Below are 23047 nucleotides of genomic sequence, written 5' to 3'. Positions count from 1 at the left end.
GCCACTCTGCCCTCTGGTTCCAGCAAAGAACTTGGGGAAGGGGCTGGGTGGCTATAGAGATGGAGCAGGTGGGGTGACCTCATTCCCATGCATGATGTCAGTCCTTCCCTTTTGCTGGATTTCCCAGGATGCCAGAAGCCCAGCAGCAACTGTGGTTCTGGGAAGGAAAGGGAGGCCTGACCTTGGCCCAGCTCTGGCTGACCTTGGTGGGGGATTTCTGGATGACTATTCCAGCCTATTAGGTGACCCAGAGCAATAGTGGTTGAGTCCTGTAGGTCTACCCACCCCAAAATTCAAGTCTATCCCCTTCTCCCTCTCTTCACTTGCCCCATCTCTGTCCTAAACCCCCATTCCCCCACCCTACTCTTCCCCAAAGATTATTGACCAAGCACTTTTGTACAATAAAGTTTAATCACAATTATAAAAATGTGGCGTTGGGTTTGCGCTATTAACATATATACAATCCAGCCCAACAGGAAGGGCCCGCCCCCCCACCATCCTGGCCTGGCAGAGCGGGAGCTTCCAGACACCAGGGTGGGAGGGTGACCCACAGGGTCTGGCAGGAACAGAAGATGAGGCAGGGTTCCAGGCACGGAGTCCCTAGGACTGGGGGCACAGGGCCCCCCCCAGGGGGAGAACATGGCCACTGCCCCTAGAGACCCCTAAACTGGGGAGGGGTGCACGCAGGGCACAAAGGGGAAGTCCCCATTAACACAAAGCAAGGGGGCTACGTAGCCCCCCCAAGAACAGGATCTGTACAGGCCGGCACCCCAGGTTTCCACAGGAAACAGCTGCTGGCAGCTACAAAACATTTACAGCTTCTTCTCCGCAAAGAAAAAAAAGTTAGGGGGTGGTTGGGTGGGTGGGCGACAAGGGGAGGCAGAAGTTGCCTCAAGGGACTGAGGCTCCCTTGCTGGGCTTGGGGCCCCCCAACCCCGTATTTGGAGATGGGGGCATGTGGGCCCTGCTGAGCCCACTAAGGCTGGGGGGCTGGGAGCTCAGGGCACCAAGGGGAATAAATAGGGGCGCGGGCACCAGTCCTGCCCCACCTCAGTTGAGGGAGCCACGGCAGCTCTCGGTGCCGCACAGACACGGGATCTTGTTGTCCTCCAGGGGGAACTTGTAGTCATAGGTGATCTCCTCGTCCACACCGATGGGCTGCTTGGAGTAGATCACAATCTTCTTCTGGGACTCGATGGTGATCACCTTGGCATAGCAGTTGGGCTGCAGGAGGGGAGGGCAGTGTGAGCCGTGGCGGCCCTCCGCCCCCAGGCCCAGCCCACCCTGGCCTGGCCCCCTGCGCACCGTGCAGCAGTGGTTGATGAACCTCGCCAGGTTGCCGCACTTGGTAGCATCGATGATGGTGTCGTGGTCCACCCGGAACAGATAGCTGCTGCCGATGCCCTCCTGCACATAGCGCTTCTCCCGCATGTCGGCCACCATCTGGTAGGATGGGGTGCCGCCACGGTCAGGGTGCTGTCTCTCAGCTCCCTGCCAGACCATGCCTGACCCCGCTGGCCCCCGTGAAGGGGATCGGGACAGTCTCCCACCCACCACCCCGGGGGCCACACCAACCTGTTCCTGGATCTGTAGCTCTTCTCTGGCTCCTGTCAACCTAAGGTGATGATTCTCTGACCGCTTACAGGAGCCCTCCCTCTTATGGCCACGCCAACCCTGACACCTTTGGCCGCCACTGTGGTGGTCACTGGGCAGGAGCAGCGGCCACTGGCTCAAGGAGCATCTGCCTGGCCCCCAGTGGAGCCCCCAGTGTGCTGTGGGGCCAGACCACTTCTCCAGCTGACAGTGGCCATTTCGTGCACTGACCCCTATTCATCTCTTCTCCCAGGACCCTCTCTCTCCAAAATAAGCACCCACTGGCTGCCGCCTATCACCGTTAGTGCCCACATTCTTGTACTATTTCCCAGGAAATGGGATGATAAAGCTCCCTGTATTTGCTCCTTGGGTGATCTCACTCTCTTCCAGGGCTTCAACTGCCAGGAAAGTGGTGGGGACTCCTCCCAAACTTCCATCTCTAGCCAAAACCCAACTCTGTGGAGCTGCTGGGCGTCATCCTCTAGATGTCCCCAGGGCCCTGGAACTCCACATGTCCCAACTGGAACTCATCTCAACCACAGAGCTCACTCACTCCCCACCTCACTGGGAGGCGACCTACCCTAGCTGCTCGAGGCAGCACTGAGAGGTGGCCTCGCCATCCCCTTGCCCTTACTCTCCAGAGCTGACTTGTCTGGTCCTGCAGCTGCCTTGGACCACAGACTCCTCTGTTACCTCGGTGGCCACTACTCCAGGCCACCTGCGTCTACTGGGATTTCCATGACAGCGTCCCCAATGGTCTTCGCCTCTAGCTGTCCCTTCTGTCCCACTGCGGCCAGTGCTTGGTGCTTCATGGCAGCTTTGCTCCCCTCCCCACTGGCCCCAGCTCGCCAACATGGCTCCCAAGCTCTGAGGAGACTGGCTCCGCCTGCCTCTCTAGGGTTATGTCACATTGCCCTCCTAAGACTATCCTGCCTTTTCGCGTGCTGCCTGGCAACTGGGAGCACCCCTGCCCTCATCTGAGTCTGGGATTTCCTCATCATCCTCTGGCTCCTGCCTTAAACATCACTGTGCGCCCATTGCTGCTGCCTCCCTGAGTCCTTTACTGATCAACCGAAGGCCATCCTTTACTGCAGCTGTTTGTGCACAGCGGGTCTTCCTCCACTAAACTGTGCGAGGCACTCAAGGGAGAGAGAATACTGGTCTTGTTTCTCGCTGGATCACCACCATCTAGTTTACTAGTGCCTGTTACTAACTGTTGAAGGAAGGAAGGAAAAGCAGAGGCAGGCTTCACCGACTATGTCTTGGAGCCGGGAGGTTATGTGAGGCTTTAAAATGCAGAGACTGGATGGCTCTCATGCTAGCATCCTCTCTGACCGGGGCTGGGTTCGGAGCCTCACCTGGCGGATGTTCTGACCCACGTATTCGATGACCATCTCGTCAGCTGCAATGGGCTCCATGGCAAACAGTCCCCACTCATGGATCCGGCTCCGGCCAAATCGGAGCTTCTTCTTCCGGAACTAGAGGGCAGAAGGCAGACTGTGCTGCTGGACGCCTCCCTCAACCCAACTCCTTGCCTTTCCTGCAGCCTCTAGAGCAGGAGGGTTCTTTGGACACTCACCTCCATGCCCACCCCTAGGGGACTTTATGATGCTGCCCTCCCACCAAGCCTCTCTTCCCCCAAGTCCCTGCTCTTCACCTTGAGCTGGTTTAGCTTTAGCAGATCACTGTCCATGACGGCAGAGGTGCCAATGGCACTCAGCAGCCGCCGCTGCTCAGACCGGCGCTCCGAAAGCACACGATTAGTCCCCTGGGAGAAACAGGACAGAGGTGAGGTAAGCGACAGGAGAAACCACGGGAAGAGATCCCAGTGGGCCAGATACCAGGGCAGAGCCTTACCTGAGTGTCCGCTCCTTCCAGCTGCCGGGCAGAAACAGGGCACACGTCCAGGTACCTGTCTTTTTCCTTCTTGCTGATGGGGTAATAGCCTTCACTTCGGGCTGAGCCTGTCTGGTGCTCACGGGGCCCGTCCTGGGGCCGCCGCTTGCGTTTTGGAGTGCTCAGGTTGGTGAGTGCAGGGTGTTAAGGAATAAAATGGGTTCCTGACCAGCCAGATCCCCAGGACCCCCTTCCCTCTGTCTCCCCAGTCCCAGCCCAAGGAAAGGGTGACAGACCTTAGCTGGGGGTCCTGAGCATAGTTAGTGTGAGGACAGAAAAACAGAGAGAAGGAAGTCTCAGATCCCACATTATCTGCCAGAAAAACTTGGGGAGGCAGAGAAGGGGCAGGAGACAGAAAAAAGGGTGGCCCGAAAGTCAGAGGAGAAATACCCAGGTTGAATGTGGCAGACAGAACTGGGCCAGGAGGGAGATGCCGGCTGCAACCTGAGGGGAGCGTCACCCGGCTGGGCGACCCCAGGGAAGCCCGCCCCCCCCTGGGCCTGCCTTCCTGCCCGGAGCCGGCCGGCCTCTGGGGCCCAGGATATTGGTGTGATGGACCCAGTGGGTGTCGTTAAGCCAGTCAGCCCCGCTGGTCTGCTGCAGCAGCCGCTCGTACGTGAGCCGCAGGTAGCCCATGTCTTCCAAGTCCAGGCCTGAGTTCCAAATGTCATACAGGATGGTCATCTGCTCAAACTCGCTGCGGGGCTCGAAGGTGGGGGGCGGAGGAGGTGGGGGCGGCGGTGGAGGCCGCCTGCGCCGCGCATGGGAGCGGAGGCTGCGACGCCGAACCGCACCCTCCCCGTCACTGCTGCTGCTGCTGCTGCTCTCGGATGACTCGGACTCCTCTTCCTCCTCCTCCTCGCCTTCCTCTTGCTGCTGCTGCTGCTGCTGCTGCTGCTGCTTTGGCTCCTCTGCCTCGGCCACCACCACCTCAGGGGCCTCCAGGACCTCATCCGCTGGGGAGCTGAAGAGGGCTGCAGGGGCAGGAACCGGTTCCAGGGGCCGAGGGGCCGGCGTGGAGGGTGGTGGCTTGATGGCCAAGGCGTAGTTGTGCTCCAGGAGGATGTGGCTGAGCAGGGGGCCCGGGCGCTCCGCCTCATCTGATGTCTCTGTGGCCTCAGAGTCATCGCCAGGAGGCAAGGTGGCTGGCCCGCGACGGGCTGGGGTCAGGGCCAGGTCGGCTAGCACTGCCAGGTCCACTTCTGTCCCTGGCTCAGCTTCTTCCTCCTCGGTAGAGCGGCCTCGGCCTCCAGCCCGGCTTCGACCTCCTCGGGACACCTCCTCGGGCCAACTCTTGACCAGGGACGCATGGTCCAGGGGCAGGTTTCGAATGGTCCGCTCCACGGCCCGGGGAGCTTTGCGGGAGACGGGTCCAGGAGTCTTGATCTGTGGTGGGGCAGCTGGGGGAGGCTCTGGCACTGGCATCTCCTCCACAGCAGAGAAGGAGACGGTTTTCCGGCGTTTCTTGGGTGGGGGCAGGAGGGGGATAGGAGAGGAGGGGCGCTCATCGGGGCGGGGGGCCGGGGCTGGAGGACCCACTGGCGGCTCAGGGGGAGGCTGGGGCACACTGGGAGGTGGCTCCTCAGTGGAACCTGGGGAAGGAAGCACACAGGGAAAAGGACAGGGTCAGCGACTTGGGCCAACATGGTCAGACGACAGATTCCTCATGGAGGGCACTGGCTGGCCTCACGGAGGGGCCCACATCCAGGCTGCACGCTCCCCTCCACTGCCGGCAGACACTTGTGCTCACTCAGCTAGCACACTGCTGCCGCACAGCTGTGATGTCCCCAGCGCTGTGGGCTCCCGGAGCAGGAGATTTGACACTCACTCCCTGAGCACCAACTCCGTGTCAGGCGTGGGAAAAACCTGCCAAGCAGACACTTTCAAAACCCTCACAGAGCTTATAATCCAATGGGGACAATGATGGGAAACAAAAACTTAGACTCTAGCCTGTTTACCAAGACTGGGGGTAACTGACTGAACTGCGTCCAAGGACTAGGCACACAGGCCAAGGCAATTTCTGCCAGCGGCAGTGTATAATGGGGATGGAATTAACCAGGCTCTGAATTAATGTACCCATTAATTCAACTACAAACAACTTTCTATCTAGTGAGGTGAAAAAGATACAATGTAAAAAGCTCAACCTTTGTACTAATACACTGCATAAAATTTGTTTCCTTCCTACCACATGCCAAATAGCACTGGAGATTTGCTAAAGTGCGCAGGGGTCAAAACGACTCCTCTAGGGGCGCCTGGGTGGCTCAGTCGGTTAAACATCCGACTTCGGCTCAGGTCAGATCTCACGTTCGTGGGTTTGAGCCCCGCGTCAGGCTCTGTGCTGACAGCTAGCTCAGAGCCTGGAGCCTGCTTCCGGTTCTGTGTCTCCTTCTCTCTCTGCCCCTCCCCCTCTCATGCTCTGTCTCTCTCTGTATCAAAAATAAATAAAACATTAAAAAAAAAAAAAAAAAAAAACGACTCCTCTAAATGAAGGGAGGGTGAAGCGGAGATCCTAAGGATAGAGGGTGGCCTGGGGAGGGGACATGTCTTGGGCAGGTGGTGCTTTCTCTCCCCAGTCCACCAGACAGGGGCCATATCCTCCCTGTTGGGGGTCCCAACAAGGGTCTCAATACAGCTCAAGATATACACGTTTCCCTGAGGCAAACCCTGTCTTACAGACTGACTGTCTCTCTTCCTAGGTTTCAGCCACCCAAATAGGCATGGCCTTTCAGACTCCTGGTCCTTCACTTATGTGGCTCCTCTTGTTTGTTTTTTTAACATTTATTTTTGAGAGATACAGACAAATCATGAGCAGGGGAGGGGCAGAGAGAGAGGAACACACAGAATTGGAAGCAGGCTCCAGGCTCTGAGCTGTCAGCACAGAGCCCGACACAGGGCTCAAACCCATGAACTGTGAGATCATGACCTGAGCCGAAGTCGGATGCTCAACTGACTGAGCTGCCCAGGCGCCCCACGTGGCTCCCCTTGTTTGGAATGCCTCTCTCCTCTTGCGCATTGGGAAAGCTCACATGCAGCTATTAAGCCCCAGCTCCACGCCATCTCTGTAAAGGCTTCCCCAACATCTTCAGACACTGGTAGTAACATCCACTCAGAACCAGAAGGCCAGTGCTTCCCAAGTGCCAGTCTTTTTAGACTACCAGCAGCTAATATTTTGTGCCAAATACCAAAGTAAGACTTTAATGTATGTCAACTACTCATTCTGTTCCTGACAACTAGCCCATGAGATGGATACCATTATTGAACCCAGTTTACAAATAAGGAAACTGAAGCAGAGAGGGGTTAACTAGCCCAAGGTCACACAATGATAGAACACGATCTGCACCCCAGGTAGCCTGGTTGAATTCTGTGCTCTTATCCACCTCCCCAGGCTGCTCTAGACATCCTGCAGTGGGACTCCAGGATTTCACGTCTGGCTCTAACACTCCCAGAACTAAAGGGCAGCCAGCTCCAGGCCTGACCTGAGCAGGCGGTGATCAACATGCATCCACTGCCTTAACAGATGGTCCCCAACCAGGCACCCCCTGCTACGTCCTCAGCCTGCTGTCTCCCGAGACTCTGGACAGAATCTCGGGGCTCAGCCAGCAGTGAGCCATAGGGTGGCCCCAGGCATTCGTCCGAGGTCCTCCAGTTTCTCTGAGTCTTCTTGCCTCTTCTCTTCTCTGTGGTTTCGGGGCAGCCCTGCCTCTGACCCATCATTTCAACCTAGCTCACTGTGCCCTCTGAAGTGTGACGCTTGAGGGAACAAATTCCCCTCCTGGCTCAGCTTCTTCACATAGATTTCTCTTCTGCATCCTGTCCCGAAAGAAACCTGGCCATGGCTTTCATTTAGGGAGACAATTTTTGCGGTACCTGCCCAGTCTACAACTCCCAGAAGCCAATGCTTTTGCTACATGACCTGCCCCACTCCCTGCCCCTAGCCATCATTAACTGATGGCTACCTGACCCAAGCCAGCCCAACCAGAAACTTCCCTGAGAATAAGGATCTCAGATAGGAGCGGGTTTCTCTGTAGAGTGGGCAGCTTCTGCTGGAATAGAGAAGCAGGGGAAGCCCATTTGCAGGAGAAAGGAATGAACCAGACCAGAAGACAGAAGAAAGGCAAATCAGGGCGCCTCAGTGGCTCAGTGAGTTAAGCATCTGACTTCGACTCAGGTAATGATCTCATGGTTCATGGGCTCGGGACCCACGTTGGGCTCTGTGCTGAGAGCTCAGAACCTACAGCCTGCTTCGGATTGTGTGTGTCTCTCTCTCTCTCTCTCTCTCTCTCTCTCAAAAACAAACAAACAAACATTAAAAAAAAGAGAGAGAAGAAAAAGGGGAAAAGGAAGAGGAGAAGGTAGAGGAGGAAGAAGAAGGAGAAAAAGGAAAAAAAAACAGTTCCATCTTTCGGTTCTACCAAATAAGCCCTCTCTTGCCATCAGGCCACATAACCTCTATCCAGTTGCATCCTGGGAACTCAAGTATCAGTATCATTCTCTAAAAGCCAAGGGACCTTCCTCTCCTCTCCCATTTCTACTATCTACCTAAGGGATTCTCTTTTTTCTTTTTTTGATAGAGAGCACGTGAGAGCAGGGGAGGGGCAGGGAGAGAGGAAGGGAAAGAGACAGAATCCCAAGCAGGCTCCACACTGCCAGCAGAGACTGACATGGGGCTCAAACCCACCATGATCTCAGGTGAGATCATGGCCTGAGCCAAAATCAAGAGTCGGACGCCTGACTGACTCAGCCACCCAGACACCCCACCTAGAGCCTCTGATATCTCACCATCCTCACCCATTCTCCCCTCTCTAGTGCCTGCCTTCATTCATCCTCAAGCAGCCTCCCCAGTCAGGTACCCGACCTTGTTATCCCTGGAATGGTGCCACCTCTGACGCCCTGCCCTTTGATCACAATTCCCCAGGTCCCTTCAGTTCACTGCACAGCACCGCATCTATTCAGTTTCCCACCTTCTAGCTCCCTTTAGCCTACCACTCTCCTCCGAAATGAGCTGCTTTCCTTCTTGCGCCTGCCTGCAGGGCTCTTACACTTTCCACTTCAGACAGCCACCACGGCCACCCTGTATGTAGACCTCCAACCCTGACTCTGCCCAACTCTGCCCTGCGCTCCATCCTTTCACCCCTGACCCCCAGTTTCGGCAGGGCATCTGAGCTGAGCCCAGATCTGTTTTCATCCTTACTCCCCTCTCTCTCCTTCCTTCCCCAAGGCTCTTCCTCCACCCATCCCATTGTGCTCAGAAAATGCGCTTCCTTCCTACTGCAGAGTGAAACAGAAGGCCCTCAGGCACGAAATCCCACATCTCCGATTCCCCGATTATGGGTAGATGTTCATCAGACCTAGCGTCCACCCCTCCACCCCCGGATACTGCTCCCCCTCCTGGCCCGTCTATCTGCCCCCGCCTCTCTGCCCTTACATGCTTCTGTCTCACCTATTTTGGAAAACTAAGCCTCCATCAACCCTGCATTCTCTTCTTGTCTCTCCAATCCCAGCTGGGTGACTCTGAGCATCTAACTAAGCTTCAAATTCCTCATCTGTAAAGTGGGAGTAACACGGATGGAATGAGGACTAAATAAGACGACAAATCTGCAATGCCCAAGGCCTGTAGCCCGGCACACAGGAAGCACTCAAGAAATGTTAATATTATGCATTACAGCCTGTCAACTCTCTCCTTTTTCACAAGAGTAGTCTGCCCTTCCAGAAGGCTGGTTATCTCGTCACCTGCCCTCACTCCTGAAAACCCTATAACTTGGCTCCAGTCTGATCTGCTCTATTGAAATTGAGAAGGTCCCGGGGCACCTGGGTGGCTTAGTCAGTAAAGCGTCCTTCTTCAGCTCAGGTCATGATCTCACAGTTCATGGGTTTGAGCCCCATGTTGGGCTCTGTGCTGACAGCTCAGAGCCTAGAGCCTATCTTTGGATTCTGTGTCTTCCTCTCTCTCTCTCTCTGACCCCTCCTCCTGCTCATACTGTCTCTCTCTCTCAAAAATAAATAAAACATTAAAAAAATAAATAAAAAAGAAATTGATAAGGTCCCTAATGACCCCCCTAACTGCCAAATCCAACAGAAGCTCTTCCCATCTTACAACCTTTCTTTTGGCCTGTTGATACACACCACTCCCTTCCTTTGGTTTCCTTCCTATCTCGCTGATAGCTCCCATGTGGCCTCCCTCCTCTGGCTCCGCTCTGCCCACCTCTCTCTTCTACAACGGTAAGGTGCCAGCCCTTCTCTTGTGCTAGGGTATGTCATGTCATTCTAGGGGACACAACGAGCGTATTCACCCACACACGTGCACTGCTCCCAAGTATTTACCTCTTTTCTAGCCCACTGGTTCTTTTCCCAGCTTCAGATCTATTGCTCCAACTGCCTGTTGGGTGTTTCTTACTGGGAGGTCCCAGAGGCATGTCAAAGTCAACCCCAAAGCAGCACATCAGCTTTCTTTAATTCTGCTTCTCCTTGACCTCCCCTGCCCAGGAAGTAGTTTAACCAAGTGGTTCTATCCTAAATTTCTCTCAACTCCTCAACCCCACTTATACTCCCTGCACCTCACTCATAACCACTCCTGCTTTGGTTCATGCCCTTCACTTACCTGCATTCCTTCAAACCCGTATGCAAGTCACCCTACCTCCTTCCTCACCTCTCCAAATCTCTCCCCTTCCTGCCAGAAGGATCTTTCTGGCAAAATGCAAAACTGACCCCGTCCCACCCTACTGAGAATGACGCCCTCTGACCACTAGCTCCTCTGCTACTGATGGACTCGGGAGAGGCTGGGAGATGTGTCTGAGGATTAATGAGAGCCTCGACATTTCTTGTGAGGTCTGCACCGGAACACAGTGCACCAGTGCTGGGGCGTCTTCATGTGATCACTGTCCATCCCAGACCACAAATTCCCAGTAACGTTGGAGAGATGTCTAGAAGGTCATGTTCACTTATGAAGCCTATCTTGAAAACTGACTTACAAGTGTCATCCTAAGAACACCCTCCAACGTACCACCATTGCTTGCCTCACTTACCAACTGCAATAGCCCCTTACTCTCCCTGTACGAACTCTGGCCCCTCTCCAAGTTTTTCACCACTGCATCTTTTCAAAACACAAATATGATCATGTCATTGCTCTGATGGCATTCCACTGCCCGCAAGATAAAGACCAAATTCCTAACATGATCTACTCATTTTGTACAGCCCAGCCCTTGCTCACCTCACCGGAAGCCACCCCAGCTTCTCCTTACTCTCCACCATCCACACAATGCTTGTTTTATGTCTTACAACATGCTGTTTGCTCTGCCCTCAGGGCCTTTGCACATGCTAATCGTTACAGCCAGTGTCCTGCTTTGCCTTGATTTCAGCCCAATGATGCTTCAGCAGAGACCAGCAAATAGGTCTCCATAGATGTAGTCAGGTTCTCAGAGTATTGTAGTGTTTATGAGTTTGTAACCACAGATTTCCTTAGGTATTTATTACTCAACCAACCTCTCTCTATAGACCATATGCTTCAGGATGGTGAGAACAGGACCTATTGTGCCTACCACTGTGTCCCTTGCACCTACTGTAAAATAAAGATGTCTCTTGAACAACACGGGTTTGAACTGTACAAGGTCACTTATCTACTCAATTCATTTGCTAAATACAGTAAGGTATTGTAAATTGTATTTTCTTTTTCTTAAGATTCTGATGACATTCTTTTCTCTAGCTTACTTTCTTATAAAAATCTAACACATAATACATCTAACATACGAGATATGTGATAACCTACTACTTATACCATCAGTAAGACTTCCAGTTAATAGCATGCTACTATGGAAACCCATTTGACAATAAACTATTATTTTAAAAAAATAGTATGCAAAAAAGAAAAATAGTATGCTACTAACGATTAAGTCTGGAGGGAGCCAAAAGTTAAAGGTGGATTTTCAACTGCACAGGGGGTCAGCACCCCTTACCTCTGCATTGTTCAAGGGTCGACTATACTCAGTAAATAAACACCCACTGCCTACATGAACAGTTCACTCAGAAGGACAGATTAAGCGTATGTGCTATAAAATAATAACTGAATGTACAAATCCACTACGGAAAGCAAAGATAAAATTCACTTCCAAGCAATGCTGTTGTAAGTTGCTTTCCACCTATCTGTCCACTTAACCACCTGCAGGTGTGTACTACACATTTTAAGACACAGGCTCAAGAAAAATAGGAGGAATTTGTTAAATTGGGAATGTTTTCCTTAATTAACTTAGAGACCAGTCTGTTTTCCTTTATTAGCCAAACATCCTGCCCTGGCTCTGTAAACCGTTCATGACAGCACAGCTTGAATGTGGCCGTAAACGTCTCCAAGGGAGGGCTGACAAGAGATGGTGACTTCTGTCCAACCTGTACGTTTTCAAAGTTACATACTTGCACATAACTGAAAACTGCCAACCCGTCACTGTTCTCACAGAGACAGACTCACAGAGACCGAACGAACAGCACCACAGCACCTACCTGCTGGTCTTGCCGGAGACTTCTCCTGTTCAGGGAGGGCTGTGACTGGAGAGCCTGCAGCCCGCTCTGGCTCGGGCTCTTCCACAGGTGCTGGCAGGGGTGCGGGGACATCCCTGGGGGGAGGTGACGCTGAGGGGATGGCTGCTGGCTGCTCCTCTTCCTCTTCCTCTTCAGAGGAGGACTCAGATGAGGAGGAGGAGGACGAGGATGATGAGGAGGAGGAGGAGGAGGAAGATGAGGAGCTGGAGGAGCTGCTGCTCTCGGAGTCCGATGTGCTATCATTTTCACCATCTGAGTCAGCATACAGAGAACATTTGGAGGACGAATCGCTTTCCCCGTCCTCACCTGGAATTCCAGAAGGCGCAATCAGGCGAGGTGGGAACACCCCTCCCTTGGTCAAGCCAAGGATTCATTCACTGACTCACTGCCACGGACAGGGTGGGCACCGAGATAGGTGTTGGCAAGTCCAACCCTCAAGGAGTTGAATAAGCACACTATTTGTTCACAGCGAGATAAACCTCAGTATGAAAGGCTAGGAGATCATGGCAAAGGGGAGTCCTGGATCTGTCTGGAAGATCCAGTCAGGGAAGGGACCCCTGTGAGGGAGACGCTGACTGAAGTCAAGAATGACAGGCAGAAGTACACTCAGCAGGGGCGCCCAGGTGCCTCAGTCCGTTAAGCGTCTGACTTTGGCTCAGGTCGTGATCTCATAGTTTGTGAGTTTGAGCCCTGCGTTGGTCTCTGTGCTGACAGCTTGGACTCTGGAAACTGCTTCAGATTCTGTGTCTCCCTCTCTCTCTGCCCCTCTCCCACCTGTACTTGGTCTCTTTCAAAAACGAATGATCATTAAAAAAAAAAAAAAAAAAAAAAAACGAAATACACTAAGCAGACATGAAGGCTGACCAGGGATGTCAAAGTTGAGGGAGATAAGACACCTGGAGACCAGTATGGAAACAGAGACAGGGAAGTCAATCAGAACTGCTGCGGACTCTAAGTGAGAAGACAGAAACAGCAGGAAAAAGAAGGCAACAAGTCCAAGAAACACTGAGGTGGTGACACTGACAGCAGTGACAAAGCAGATGTATGACAGTTTGCCCCCTCAGAGTAGACGACCCTGCCCTCTTCTTTCCTGGAAATACAGGCCTCTGCTGAAATGGCACCTCTCAGAGGCGTTCCTTCTCCAAGAGATCTAGAACAGCCCATCTTTCCCCAACTCCCCCACCCGTTACTCTCTACCCCAGTAACCCAGTTTCCCGTCTTCAACGTATGTATCGCTATCTGAGGTGCTATTATGTGTACATTCGTCAAATCTTCTCCTCCCTTCCAACCGATCACAAGTTCCGTGAAAGATTATACTCCATACTCAGGATAGCGCCTGGTATACAGCAGGGACCAACAGAGATTTCTGAACAAAGGAATGAGAAGAAAGACTAAATCATGTATCCAAGACTTAACAGATGTGGAGAAAGGAGGTGTTCAATTGAAAAGCAGAGCTGTGTCCAGTGACGGCAGCTGAGGGGAGAGGACAGGAAGAAGCATGGCTCAGTGGTTGGACCTCAGAGAAGAGCAGTGCTCAAAGAAAGAAAGGCACGGTCTGGTAGTATCAACAGCTGGCAGAACATGGACCACTTATCTTGAGGGGCTGAGCAATTAAGTGTGTTCTGGGTTGTCTTCAGAAGAGGGCAAAGTTTCAGTACAGGAGGGAAGCAAAAGGGAGTGTTTTGGGTATTGGACTTACTGTTTACAATGGGCCAAACATTCCAAAGGATGGAGCTGAAGGACAACTGCTTTTGGGAAAGGCAAAGGTGGCCAATCAATCTAGCACGAAATTTCTGTGGACTCAGGGAAGGGCTAGGCAGGCTGCTGAATCCCTTCTTCCCCAAGCCAGAATTCTGCTGTGTCCTGCCTGCACCTACCATCTGATGCCTCTGTCTCCTTCTTTGCAGTATCCATGGCTTCCTCACGTTCTTCATCTTCTTCATCTTCCTCATCATCTTCCTCATCCTTAAAGAAAAGGACAAACAGGGACTAACAGGAGAAGGACAACTGTCCTCCGGGAGGCACAGCTACCTGGGCTCCAGCCCAGAGTGAAGGTGACTATGGTGACAGAACTCAGGAAGTAGGCTTTTGGCAGGGACTGGGTGCCCCTCACCTTCTCTGAGGAGGACTCCTGGGATGCCTCCTCCCCCTCACTGTCCAGAGCAAAGGACTTGCGGTGCTTGCCCTGGGTCTTGTTTCGCTCTTCATCTCGTTTTGGGGGCTTGGTCCCCGGACGTCCCGGCTCTCCAGCCTCCTTCTCTCGCTCAGGGTCTAGGCCCAGGTGAGTGGCAGTTAGGGTAATTTACCATGAGCAATAACAGTTCCTGTTCCCCTGGCCTGAAGGGAGCTTTGCACACACCGTTTCTGATCTTCCTGACAGTCCGACAAGACAGACCTCATTTTACAGACAAGAAGCCAAAGCTCAACACAGAAAACCCAAAAGCCTCAGAGCTCCCTAACATCTTACAGAGTTTAAACGTATCACACCCACTTTACCTTTCATCCTTTTCTGGGTTGGATGGAAGAGGGAAAGAACTTGTTATACCTGACCAAGAAAATAGTACTAAGGCCAATGGGTCTCCAGGGAAGCAAACCGGACTCAAGAAGGAAGTTTCCTAGCCATGTCAGCTGTCGACCAATAGCTCAGACTTAGGCAAACTGGGAGGGAAGTTGCAAAAGAGTTTTAGATGGGGAATTTGGGGAGATGACCTGTTTAACGCTGAAATCCTACGATTCTGAATGTTGAAATTGTTTCTGTTTTACAGGGAAAAACTGACATACCGAAAACTTCAGTCAGCACACCAAAGCAAGCAAGCACCACCGCTGGAACCCAGGGATGACCCCATCTAGGGCTGCTCACACTTCTCAGAACCGCTTTCATTTAACCCCGCACCCAAACTTCTATTTGGCTACTGGCCCTCTGACGTCTGCCCCCTTTACCCCCGCGTCTTGCTCTCCCAGCAGAAGCTAGCAAGCACCCTTTCCCCTTTCTCCTTCTATCTGACCTCCCACTCACCATCTTCATCCTCCTCAGCTGGAGTGGAGGGCCGGGGCCTCTTTTCCTCACTGGCCTCTGAAATTTCTGAAGGCTCTTTTCGCTTTACCTGGGGCGTAGGAAGGGACAGAGCCCGTTTAGAATGCAAACTCTCATGGTTCCCAGCCACCCCTACGCCAAGGAAGGGAACTCCCACCCTGCCCTCTCCTCCCTAAGTGGGCAAGACCAGTGCTGAGTACCTTGAAAGAAGGCAGCCGCAGGGCCCCTCGCAGCCCCGACCCAAAGGCGAAGGCCTCGATGCCCGTGGTACCCCCACTCTTGGCCCAGTCTACGAGGGACAGCAGGCCTGGCTCTTTGAGTTTTGTCTTCTCTTTATCCTCCTCCTTGGCTTGCTGTTTGGCTGCGTTCTGGAATGGCTGCAGGCAGTAGGGGGACTGAGCCCCAGAACCCAGGCGCTCCCTCCTGCCTCCTGCCTGAGAACTACTCCCAGGTCCCAGGAATACAGAAATGCATCTACTCACTCCTCTATTTGACACAGATCTATGCCCCACCTCCCTTGCACCAACCCCTGTACAGACATCCCTTGAAAGTCTGCTCATTTAGTCCATCCCCCTGTATCATTCCTGCTCTACAAATGGACACATCAAAGACTGAAGGCCAGAGAGATGTAAGGGCCTCATCTGCCACAAGCATGCAAGCAGTAGAGCCACGGCAAAGCTCTTCTGACTCTCCGCTTATGGTTGTGGTTGGGTTTTTTGTTTTTGTTTTTTTGCAAGCAAACAAGCGAGCGAAAGAGGGAGAATATCTTAAGCAGGCTCCATTACCAGCATAGAGCCCAATACGGGGCTCCATCTCACAACCCTGAAATCGTGAAGATCATGACCAGAGCTGAAATCAAGAGTGGGACACTTAACCCACTGAACCACCCAGGAGCCCCTCAAAGCTTATGCTTTTCTACTGGTCCATGTGCCCCAATTCTCCTGCCCAATTAGTGTGTCCCTTCAAGTGGCCACACAGTCTCTCTCTCCACTTGCCTTGATCATTTCTATTCTCTACTTTGAGCTGAATAGCCTGGAGAAGCCAGAAGTCTACTTCCTCCAATGGACCCGTAGGTTTTCCCCAGTTCCAAGCATGGGCCCTCACCTTGGCCTTCTCTTCCTTGCTCTCCCACCACTGGTCAAATGCTCCAAAGGCCACATTCTCCACCATCTTGCGGTTGAGGTCTCGCTGCATGATGCTCTTCATCTCTTGTACTAGAGTGGCCAGCACACGCCCCACGGTGCCTGCTGATGGTAGGGCCTTGCCCTCTGCCAGCTCTGCTTCCTCTCTGGGAGGTAGCCGGGCCTCTTCTCCAGAGACTGAGGAGGAGGGCAGGGGCTCGGCTGCCATGGGCAAAGGCAGGTGGTACGCCTCCCGGGAGTATGCCCCTCGGCCTTCTTGGTTTTGTGTGTACAGCGTGTACGGTAAGCCATAGGCTGCCTCTTGAGGTGGTGGGAATGGGAGGAAGGCCTCCCCAAAGGCCCCACCTGGGGGACCAGCTGAGGCAGCAGTCAATCCCTTGCCCTGCCGCAGCTGATGGAGCCGAGTTAACATCTGGGTCTGCATCTGGAAGGACATGGGCATCCCTCCCCACTGAGCCCCAAGTCGATCCATGAGCTCTAGAGAGTTCACAAAGTCATAAATGTGGGGAGGGGGTGGAGGAGGTGGGGGGTACTCAGGGGGCGGTGGCCCATCAGGGCGCGGTGGGAGGAGGTAGGCAGGCTGGTGGGGAGGATAACCAAGAGGTAGGGAAGCCAGGTAGGGAGGGGGAGGAGGGGGTGGAGGAGGAGGAGGTGGAGGCTGCTGGGGGGGTGTTGGGGCTGGAGGGGGTGAGCCGCCCCGGTCATCATCGGAGATCTCCATGTCCTCTCCAGAAGAGCACGGAGAAGCCTGTAAGAGTGCAGAGGAGAGTCACGTAAACCTTCTGCCTATTCCATGGGCTTTTCCTCAAATCCTGGTTTTTGCCTCATTCCCTCCCCTACCCCACCAGGCCCAACCATGCCTCCCAGATCCTAGTCATCTCTGCTGGCCAACCCCAACCTCACCTGGTTCTGTCCGTTGGCTTTGGGAGACTCCCGGGTAGCCCCTGGTTCCCCACTCCCTGTAGGTGCCACATCCTCAAAATTAGCTGGGGCTGGAGGGGGCGTGCAGGGCCCGTGACCTGACCCAGAAGGCACCTCACTCCCTATGTCTCGAGACCCAGGGCCTGTGGTGCTATTCTCTTCCTCTTCCTCTGTGTCAGAGGCCAGGAAAGAAAACTTGGAGCGCTGCTCCTTCAGCAACATCTCAATGCGGGAATCCAGGCTGCTATGTTGCGCGAAGGGCACACTCTCATTGGTGGTCTCTGGGGCTGGGGAGCCGGAGCGGGCAGGTGAAGCTGGGCGGGGGGAGGTCCGAGCTTCTTCTCTCTCAGGGCTGGGCCCCCCCCCACCCCCGCCTCCGCCAGGTTCTGGAGGCTCCGGGGGTGGAGCTTCTGAGGCAGGAGGCCGGTAGTCCTGGTCAGCAGGCCGGCTGGGCTCAGGGGGCAAGTAGGAGGTGTAGGAAGGTGGGAAGCGCTCAGCTGCATTTTCAGCAAAAGATGCCCCAGGGGGCTCCTCCCGAGTTGCCCGGCGGGGAGGGTAGGAAGCATGGCGTTGGTAGCGATTCCAGCTTTCATAGTAGGCTGGGTAGTTTGAGTCAGTACCACGAAAATGAGAGGATGAGGACGAAGAGGAGGATGAAGAGGACGAGGACAACGAAGAGGAGGAGGAGGAAGATGAGGAGGAGGACGAGGCAGTGGCTGCAGTAGTGGCAGAGGCAGCTGTAGAGGTGGTCGTGGGGGCCGAAGATGCAGAGAAATGGCGGCGGGAAAAAGAATCTTGGTAGCTGTTCTCTGACCGCCGAGGCTTGAAGGAGGTTGAAGTGGTGCTGGAGAAAGAGTGCAGGAGTTAGCTAGGTTCAGCTCTGTAGGACCAAACCCAAGTGTCCTGGTTCTCAGTACCCAGAGGCCCTCAACACTGCCCCCAAAGGAAGATAAATGCTGTTGGGTTTCTGGCTAGACAGTGAGTTGCCTGTGGACAAGGATCTATTGGCTGAAGCCACAAGAGAAACCAGGACTAAGTACTCCCAACTCCCTTTTAGGGAGACTCCAGGTTTCTTCTTCCTAGTGTCAACTCCCAGAATCTGGGGGTCCCAGAGGGTGTTTACTCTGCACCTGCTGGAGTAGGCAGAGTCCTGAGAGTAGGGGGTGCTGCCCCGAGACGTGTAAGGGGTTCCTTGGGAGGACTGAGGGGTGAATTGGCCAAAGGAAGATGGGGTGTCCTGTCGGCTGCTGGAGAAGCTTGTGTCCTGGGAGCAGGGGGTGCCATTGCCAGGAGTGCCCACACCGGCAGAGCCTGCCGGGTAAGCAGCCGTGTCAGAGGAGGAGCGGCGGCGGGATTCAGTCTGGAGGGCAAAAATAGAGCACAGAAAATAGAAGACATCAAGTACCATATGACAACTTGCCTTCCCCAAACCAAGAACCACAGCTCCCTGTCTTTTGAAGGCATCTCGGCATCTTTTCTTGGCTCTTGCTATCCTTACTGGAAGTCCAGAACCTCCCAAATACTGCTCCTGCACCCAGGCACTGTGCCTACATGACTAGGGCCGTGGCAACCACAAGCTTCTTACCGTCTCAGAGGCTGCACCAGAGCCCTGGAACTTCTCACTCAGGGCCTTGCCCCCAGTGGGCACCGTCTGAGGGGTGTAGGAGCCATTGACTATCAGCTCATAGTATTTCATTCGTTGTTGTCCTGGAGGAAGGAAAGTAAGAGCCATCAGAGTCGGGTGGAAGGAACAGCTCCTTCTTTCTTTGGCTTTCCCATTTCTTTCTCAGGTCTCAAGTTTCCTATAATTTCTCGGAGTCCTGGGTTCAGGGATTTCAGTTCTTCTACCTTGTCTCTATCTTCGGGACCTCCTACCTCATCTTTACCTAACAATACTACAAATAATAAACCAAACAGCACTTTAAGAGCTCTAATATCTCTATTTAAATATCACTAAGTTGAATGATCACCAGGAGAGAAAAGCATCAGTACCACTACTTTATAGGCTCAAAGAAAATTGACCTGCACAAAGTCACAAAGCTGGTCAGTGGCAGACTGGAATTCAAACCCAGGTCGTCTGATGCTAGATCCCACCATGCTCTTCATCCTACAAACTAAAGGTTGCAAAAGGGCAGCCTGAGGGCTAACGCCAGGCCACAGCTGTGTCTTACTTGCCCTACACAATCACTTAAAAATCTGGGGGCGGGGGAGGAGGTTGCAGCACTGAAAAACCATGAGGTTTCACACAAAAAACTAGATTCCCGGCTTAATATGAAAAAATCATTTGGCAACAGTAATTCTCATTCCCACTCGCAAACTGGCTAGTACCCACTAACAGCCGTCTCCTGTAGATGGCACCGTACCCTACAGTGCCCCACAGACCCCTACTCCTCCCTACCGCTTCTCAACAAAGCAGCCCAGACTGCGTCACCTGTCAATATGGGTCCCGAATTCTCGAACCAAAATTTTAAAACCCCAAAAAACTCAAAACCAAGCATTTTTTGGAATTTGGTCTCAAAACCTGATCTGAACTGAGGCTATTTACTAGGTTTTATTGATGTTATCTAGCATAACCCTTCACGTGTTTTCTTACAAATACGCTACATGCTGTACTGTAAGACGCTAACCAACCTTGCCAAAGATCACACATGCGCGAAATACCTAAAGGCCACAATCCCTCTGTAAAACTCTGCCTTCAGAAACACATCTGGCCCCAAGAGTTTCGAATGAGGAATCATGAACCTGATCACTCGCCAGCCCCCAACAGGCATTTGCATATAGTCTCTGCTGGAACCCAACGTCAGGCAGTAGGCAAGGGCGCCCTCACCTTTGATGTCGAGCTGCGCATGGATGATGTTGCCCATGACGGAGGTAAGGTGGAGGTTTTTGACCGTTTCCTTGGCTCCCCGAGTGCTAGTGAAGAGCACGCGCGCCAGGCCCAGGTGCTTGCGAGTACGGGGGTGAAGAAGGATCTCCACCTCCTCCACCTCACCATACTTTCGGCACATATCCTTCAGGAAGGTCTCCCGCACGTTGTCATTCAGCCTCGCAAAAGTCACTTCCTTCAGTGGGATCTGTCCGATGTAGAACTCATCCAGCTGTGAAGAGGAGAGGAGTCTTAAGTCTGGGGTCTCAATACGGACTACTGTTCCTCTTTGCCCTTTGGGAAACTTGGTTCAGGAGAGAGGACTGGGAAACATGGGCAAAGGAATGGGGAAAAAGGGCCCCAACAAGTGACACATCAGTCTGACTCCTCCCTGCTCTGAATTCTTCTCATCATAGAATCATGCAAGAACCAGGAAAAGAAACATACAACTGAGAAATAAATACATGTGAAAAAAACTAATTGTATGGAATAATTTACTAGTTCAGCTTTTACCATGGACTGGGTACCACAAATACAAAGATGAAAAAAAAAGACTCCTGTTCAGAAAAGTAGACAAGACATACACACATAGTCACAACAGGACACAAACGTCAACATTAAGTGTAGACATGGTGTTTGGGAACCCAGAGAAGGAAAGTGTTATTCAGAGTAGAGGCAGGGAAGAATTCATAAAGATGGTGTCACTCCTATTTGACTTTCTGGGTAGCAAGAGTCCAAGAGATGACAAGGACTTGTTAAGACATGAAACTATAAAATAACTTGGCATTTTCTAGAAACTGCAAAACGTATGGTAGAGTGGAACACAAATGTACAGCATCACGGCAAGAGATGAGGCCTAGCCAGATCTATAATCGTATACACCAATACACAAAAAGATGGGCTTGACAACAAAAATAAGGGTCAAGTAAAAAAGACAAATGACAGGAGCCTTTTGTGGGGGAGCATGAAATGGGAAAAGAGAATGGAGACAAGAAACCTGGCAAAATGAATACGGCTGTTCTGTTAAAAAATCAGCAATGGAAACAGAAAAATTAAGATAAAAGAAATATATGCAGAAAAGAGAGTTGCAGGACTCAATGACAGACTATGTAATAAAGGAGAGGACAATCACAGGATGACTCCCAGGTTCCTACTTTGTGCAGCTGAGTAGATGGTGTTACCATTCATCAGTAAAAGGGAAATGGAAAAGAAACCAGGATCAAAGAGTAAAGAGAACTTATTTTCAACCTCTTGTGTTTGAGATGTCTGTGGGGCCTCCAGGTGGAGCTGTCCCTCTACCAAGCATAAAAGTCTGAAGTTCAAGAGACTGATTTTGGCTGGAAACAGAAATTTAGAAGTCACCCATGTTTCAGTAATAGTCAAAATCGTGCATGAGAAAGAGACTGTCCAGGGACAATACACAAGGTGAAAAAAAATGGAGTGGCAACCTTACAAATGTTTATTTAATAAAAAAGAGTAAAGAATTAGCAAAGGAAACCAAGACCCACCAGTTTTCAAGGGCCAGTCCAAGGCCTGATGAGTATCTTGCCTACGTAGGAGAAGAGGAATCTTTTCAGAAAAGAAGATGAAGAACCAAAGAACCAAGCAAGGGGTGAAGAGCAGAGGGCTCCAAGGATGGAGTTCCTGGCCTTGTCACTCCCCTTAAAATGGTTGAGAAACTGGCATTATCACACCAGGGCACTGCCATGCTGTGACCTGGAGCACACAGCAAAAGGTACAGCAACTAAATGTGCCTTTACTTCATCGTTCAAGAAGTCCGCACTCCTGCTTGAGACACCTCACCTACACCTTTCTAGAAGATAAACACAACTCCTCTCCAGAACAACTCAGTCTCACAGCCTCAGAGATTTTAAGACTTCCTTGTGATCCTTTCACAGGAGAACTGCTTTTATCAGGTTATGTTGAGACAAAACTTGCCAGGATGGATCCTCCACACCTCCCAAGGGCCACCAAACCAGGGTCCAGCAGATACTTACCTTAAACTTAGGGACTGGGAGGGAAAAGTCTCTGTTTTTGGACCTGACATGGCAACGGGGGTCTTGGAGGTCTTCGACTGGTATATATTTTGAGTCCTAGGAAGGAAGGCAGAAGAGAAAGACAGCTCAAGGTGAACCAAGCTGCTGAGTTCTAGGAAGCCCATTTGGAGACTCACATGCAAAACAGCTGAGTTCTAGTTGCCCACTTTAAGAAGGCAGGCTATGGGCATGGGAGTTCAGGGTGCTGGACAGAGATGACAGAGGAGAATGGAGCCTGGAGTTCCCTAGATGGCAAGGCCTGGGGCACTCACGTTGACACTGAAGTGGACTCCGTCGTAGCGGTACACCTTTTGAGAAGGCCTGCGCAAGGCAGGGTCCAAGGCAGGATCCACGATGAGCTTGTAGTTCCGCCACTGGAAGCTCGGGGCTTTCTGCCCATCTCCCCCACCTTCCTGATCCATCTTTGCTCATTTACACTGTTAGGAAAGAAGAATACGCAGGGGGATTCAGGACTTAGGCCTGACTTCCTTGCTGCCCCTCACCAACCAGCCCAGACTTCAGGTCCTCTCAACACCCCAGTTTCCACACCTCACCATGACCCATGGCTCCCCCAAATTTTCCTCCAAGTACCCTCTTTCACAACACCCCATTCTCTTTCCACTTCCCAACTCTCCCCTATGGCCCCCAGGCCCATCTCGCGCCCCCTTACCTTCCCGCTCTGCCCAGCGCGCGCCCCACTTGGCCTCAGAGCAAGACCCCTCCCCCGCCCCCTGGCAGGCCCCGCCCCCTCCCGCCTCCTCACCGGCCAGCGGCCCGGGCCAAGCCCGGCTCTCGCTCCCACACACCCGCTTGCGTCCCCGCGCCCCGATCCTCTGGCCAAGAGGTGGCACCTCTTCGGGGCGTTGGAAACACCGCGAGACCGAGCTCGAGACCCGGCTTCGGCCCCGAATCCGGGCGGGGGGGGGGAACGCGCGCCGCTGCCCTCTCCTCCCGCCCCGGCGCGTTCTGCCCCCCCATCTCCGCGCACGCGCGGCGAGGCCTCACTCACCCGCTCGTGGCGAGCGGCTCCCCC

General features: G+C 52.9%; 1 protein-coding gene across 3 annotated transcripts in view; it reads right to left on the bottom strand.

Annotated features, from left to right (window-relative positions):
* Positions 1–392: 392 nt before the first annotated feature.
* Positions 393–23047, bottom strand: part of SETD1A (SET domain containing 1A, histone lysine methyltransferase) — a 23469-nt gene continuing 814 nt past the window's right edge. The window contains exons 1-19 of one of the 3 annotated variants that reach the window (XM_029946058.1): positions 23024–23047; positions 22287–22451; positions 21976–22071; positions 19940–20210; positions 18698–18819; positions 18243–18472; positions 17095–17956; positions 16154–16939; positions 15250–15426; positions 15032–15119; positions 14129–14286; positions 13893–13980; positions 11977–12321; positions 4035–5081; positions 3451–3623; positions 3251–3361; positions 2952–3071; positions 1306–1443; positions 393–1224 (exon numbers count right to left, since the gene is read on the bottom strand). In XM_029946058.1, the coding sequence (XP_029801918.1) occupies positions 1051–1224; positions 1306–1443; positions 2952–3071; positions 3251–3361; positions 3451–3623; positions 4035–5081; positions 11977–12321; positions 13893–13980; positions 14129–14286; positions 15032–15119; positions 15250–15426; positions 16154–16939; positions 17095–17956; positions 18243–18472; positions 18698–18819; positions 19940–20210; positions 21976–22071; positions 22287–22436 (5136 nt within the window). In that variant the 5' untranslated portion in view covers positions 22437–22451; positions 23024–23047 and the 3' untranslated portion in view covers positions 393–1050. Of the gene's footprint in view, positions 1225–1305; positions 1444–2951; positions 3072–3250; positions 3362–3450; positions 3624–4034; positions 5082–11976; positions 12322–13892; positions 13981–14128; positions 14287–15031; positions 15120–15249; positions 15427–16153; positions 16940–17094; positions 17957–18242; positions 18473–18697; positions 18820–19939; positions 20211–21975; positions 22072–22286; positions 22452–22777; positions 22915–23023 lie in introns of those variants that run through there. The other 2 variants (XM_029946059.1, XM_029946060.1) reach the window with 2 other exon arrangements.

Source organism: Suricata suricatta, chromosome 8 (genome assembly GCF_006229205.1).
Source record: "Suricata suricatta isolate VVHF042 chromosome 8, meerkat_22Aug2017_6uvM2_HiC, whole genome shotgun sequence".
NCBI lineage: Eukaryota > Metazoa > Chordata > Mammalia > Carnivora > Herpestidae > Suricata > Suricata suricatta.
The sequence above is the reverse complement of the archived record's forward strand: the minus strand, read 5'-3'. Positions and strand labels throughout refer to the sequence as shown.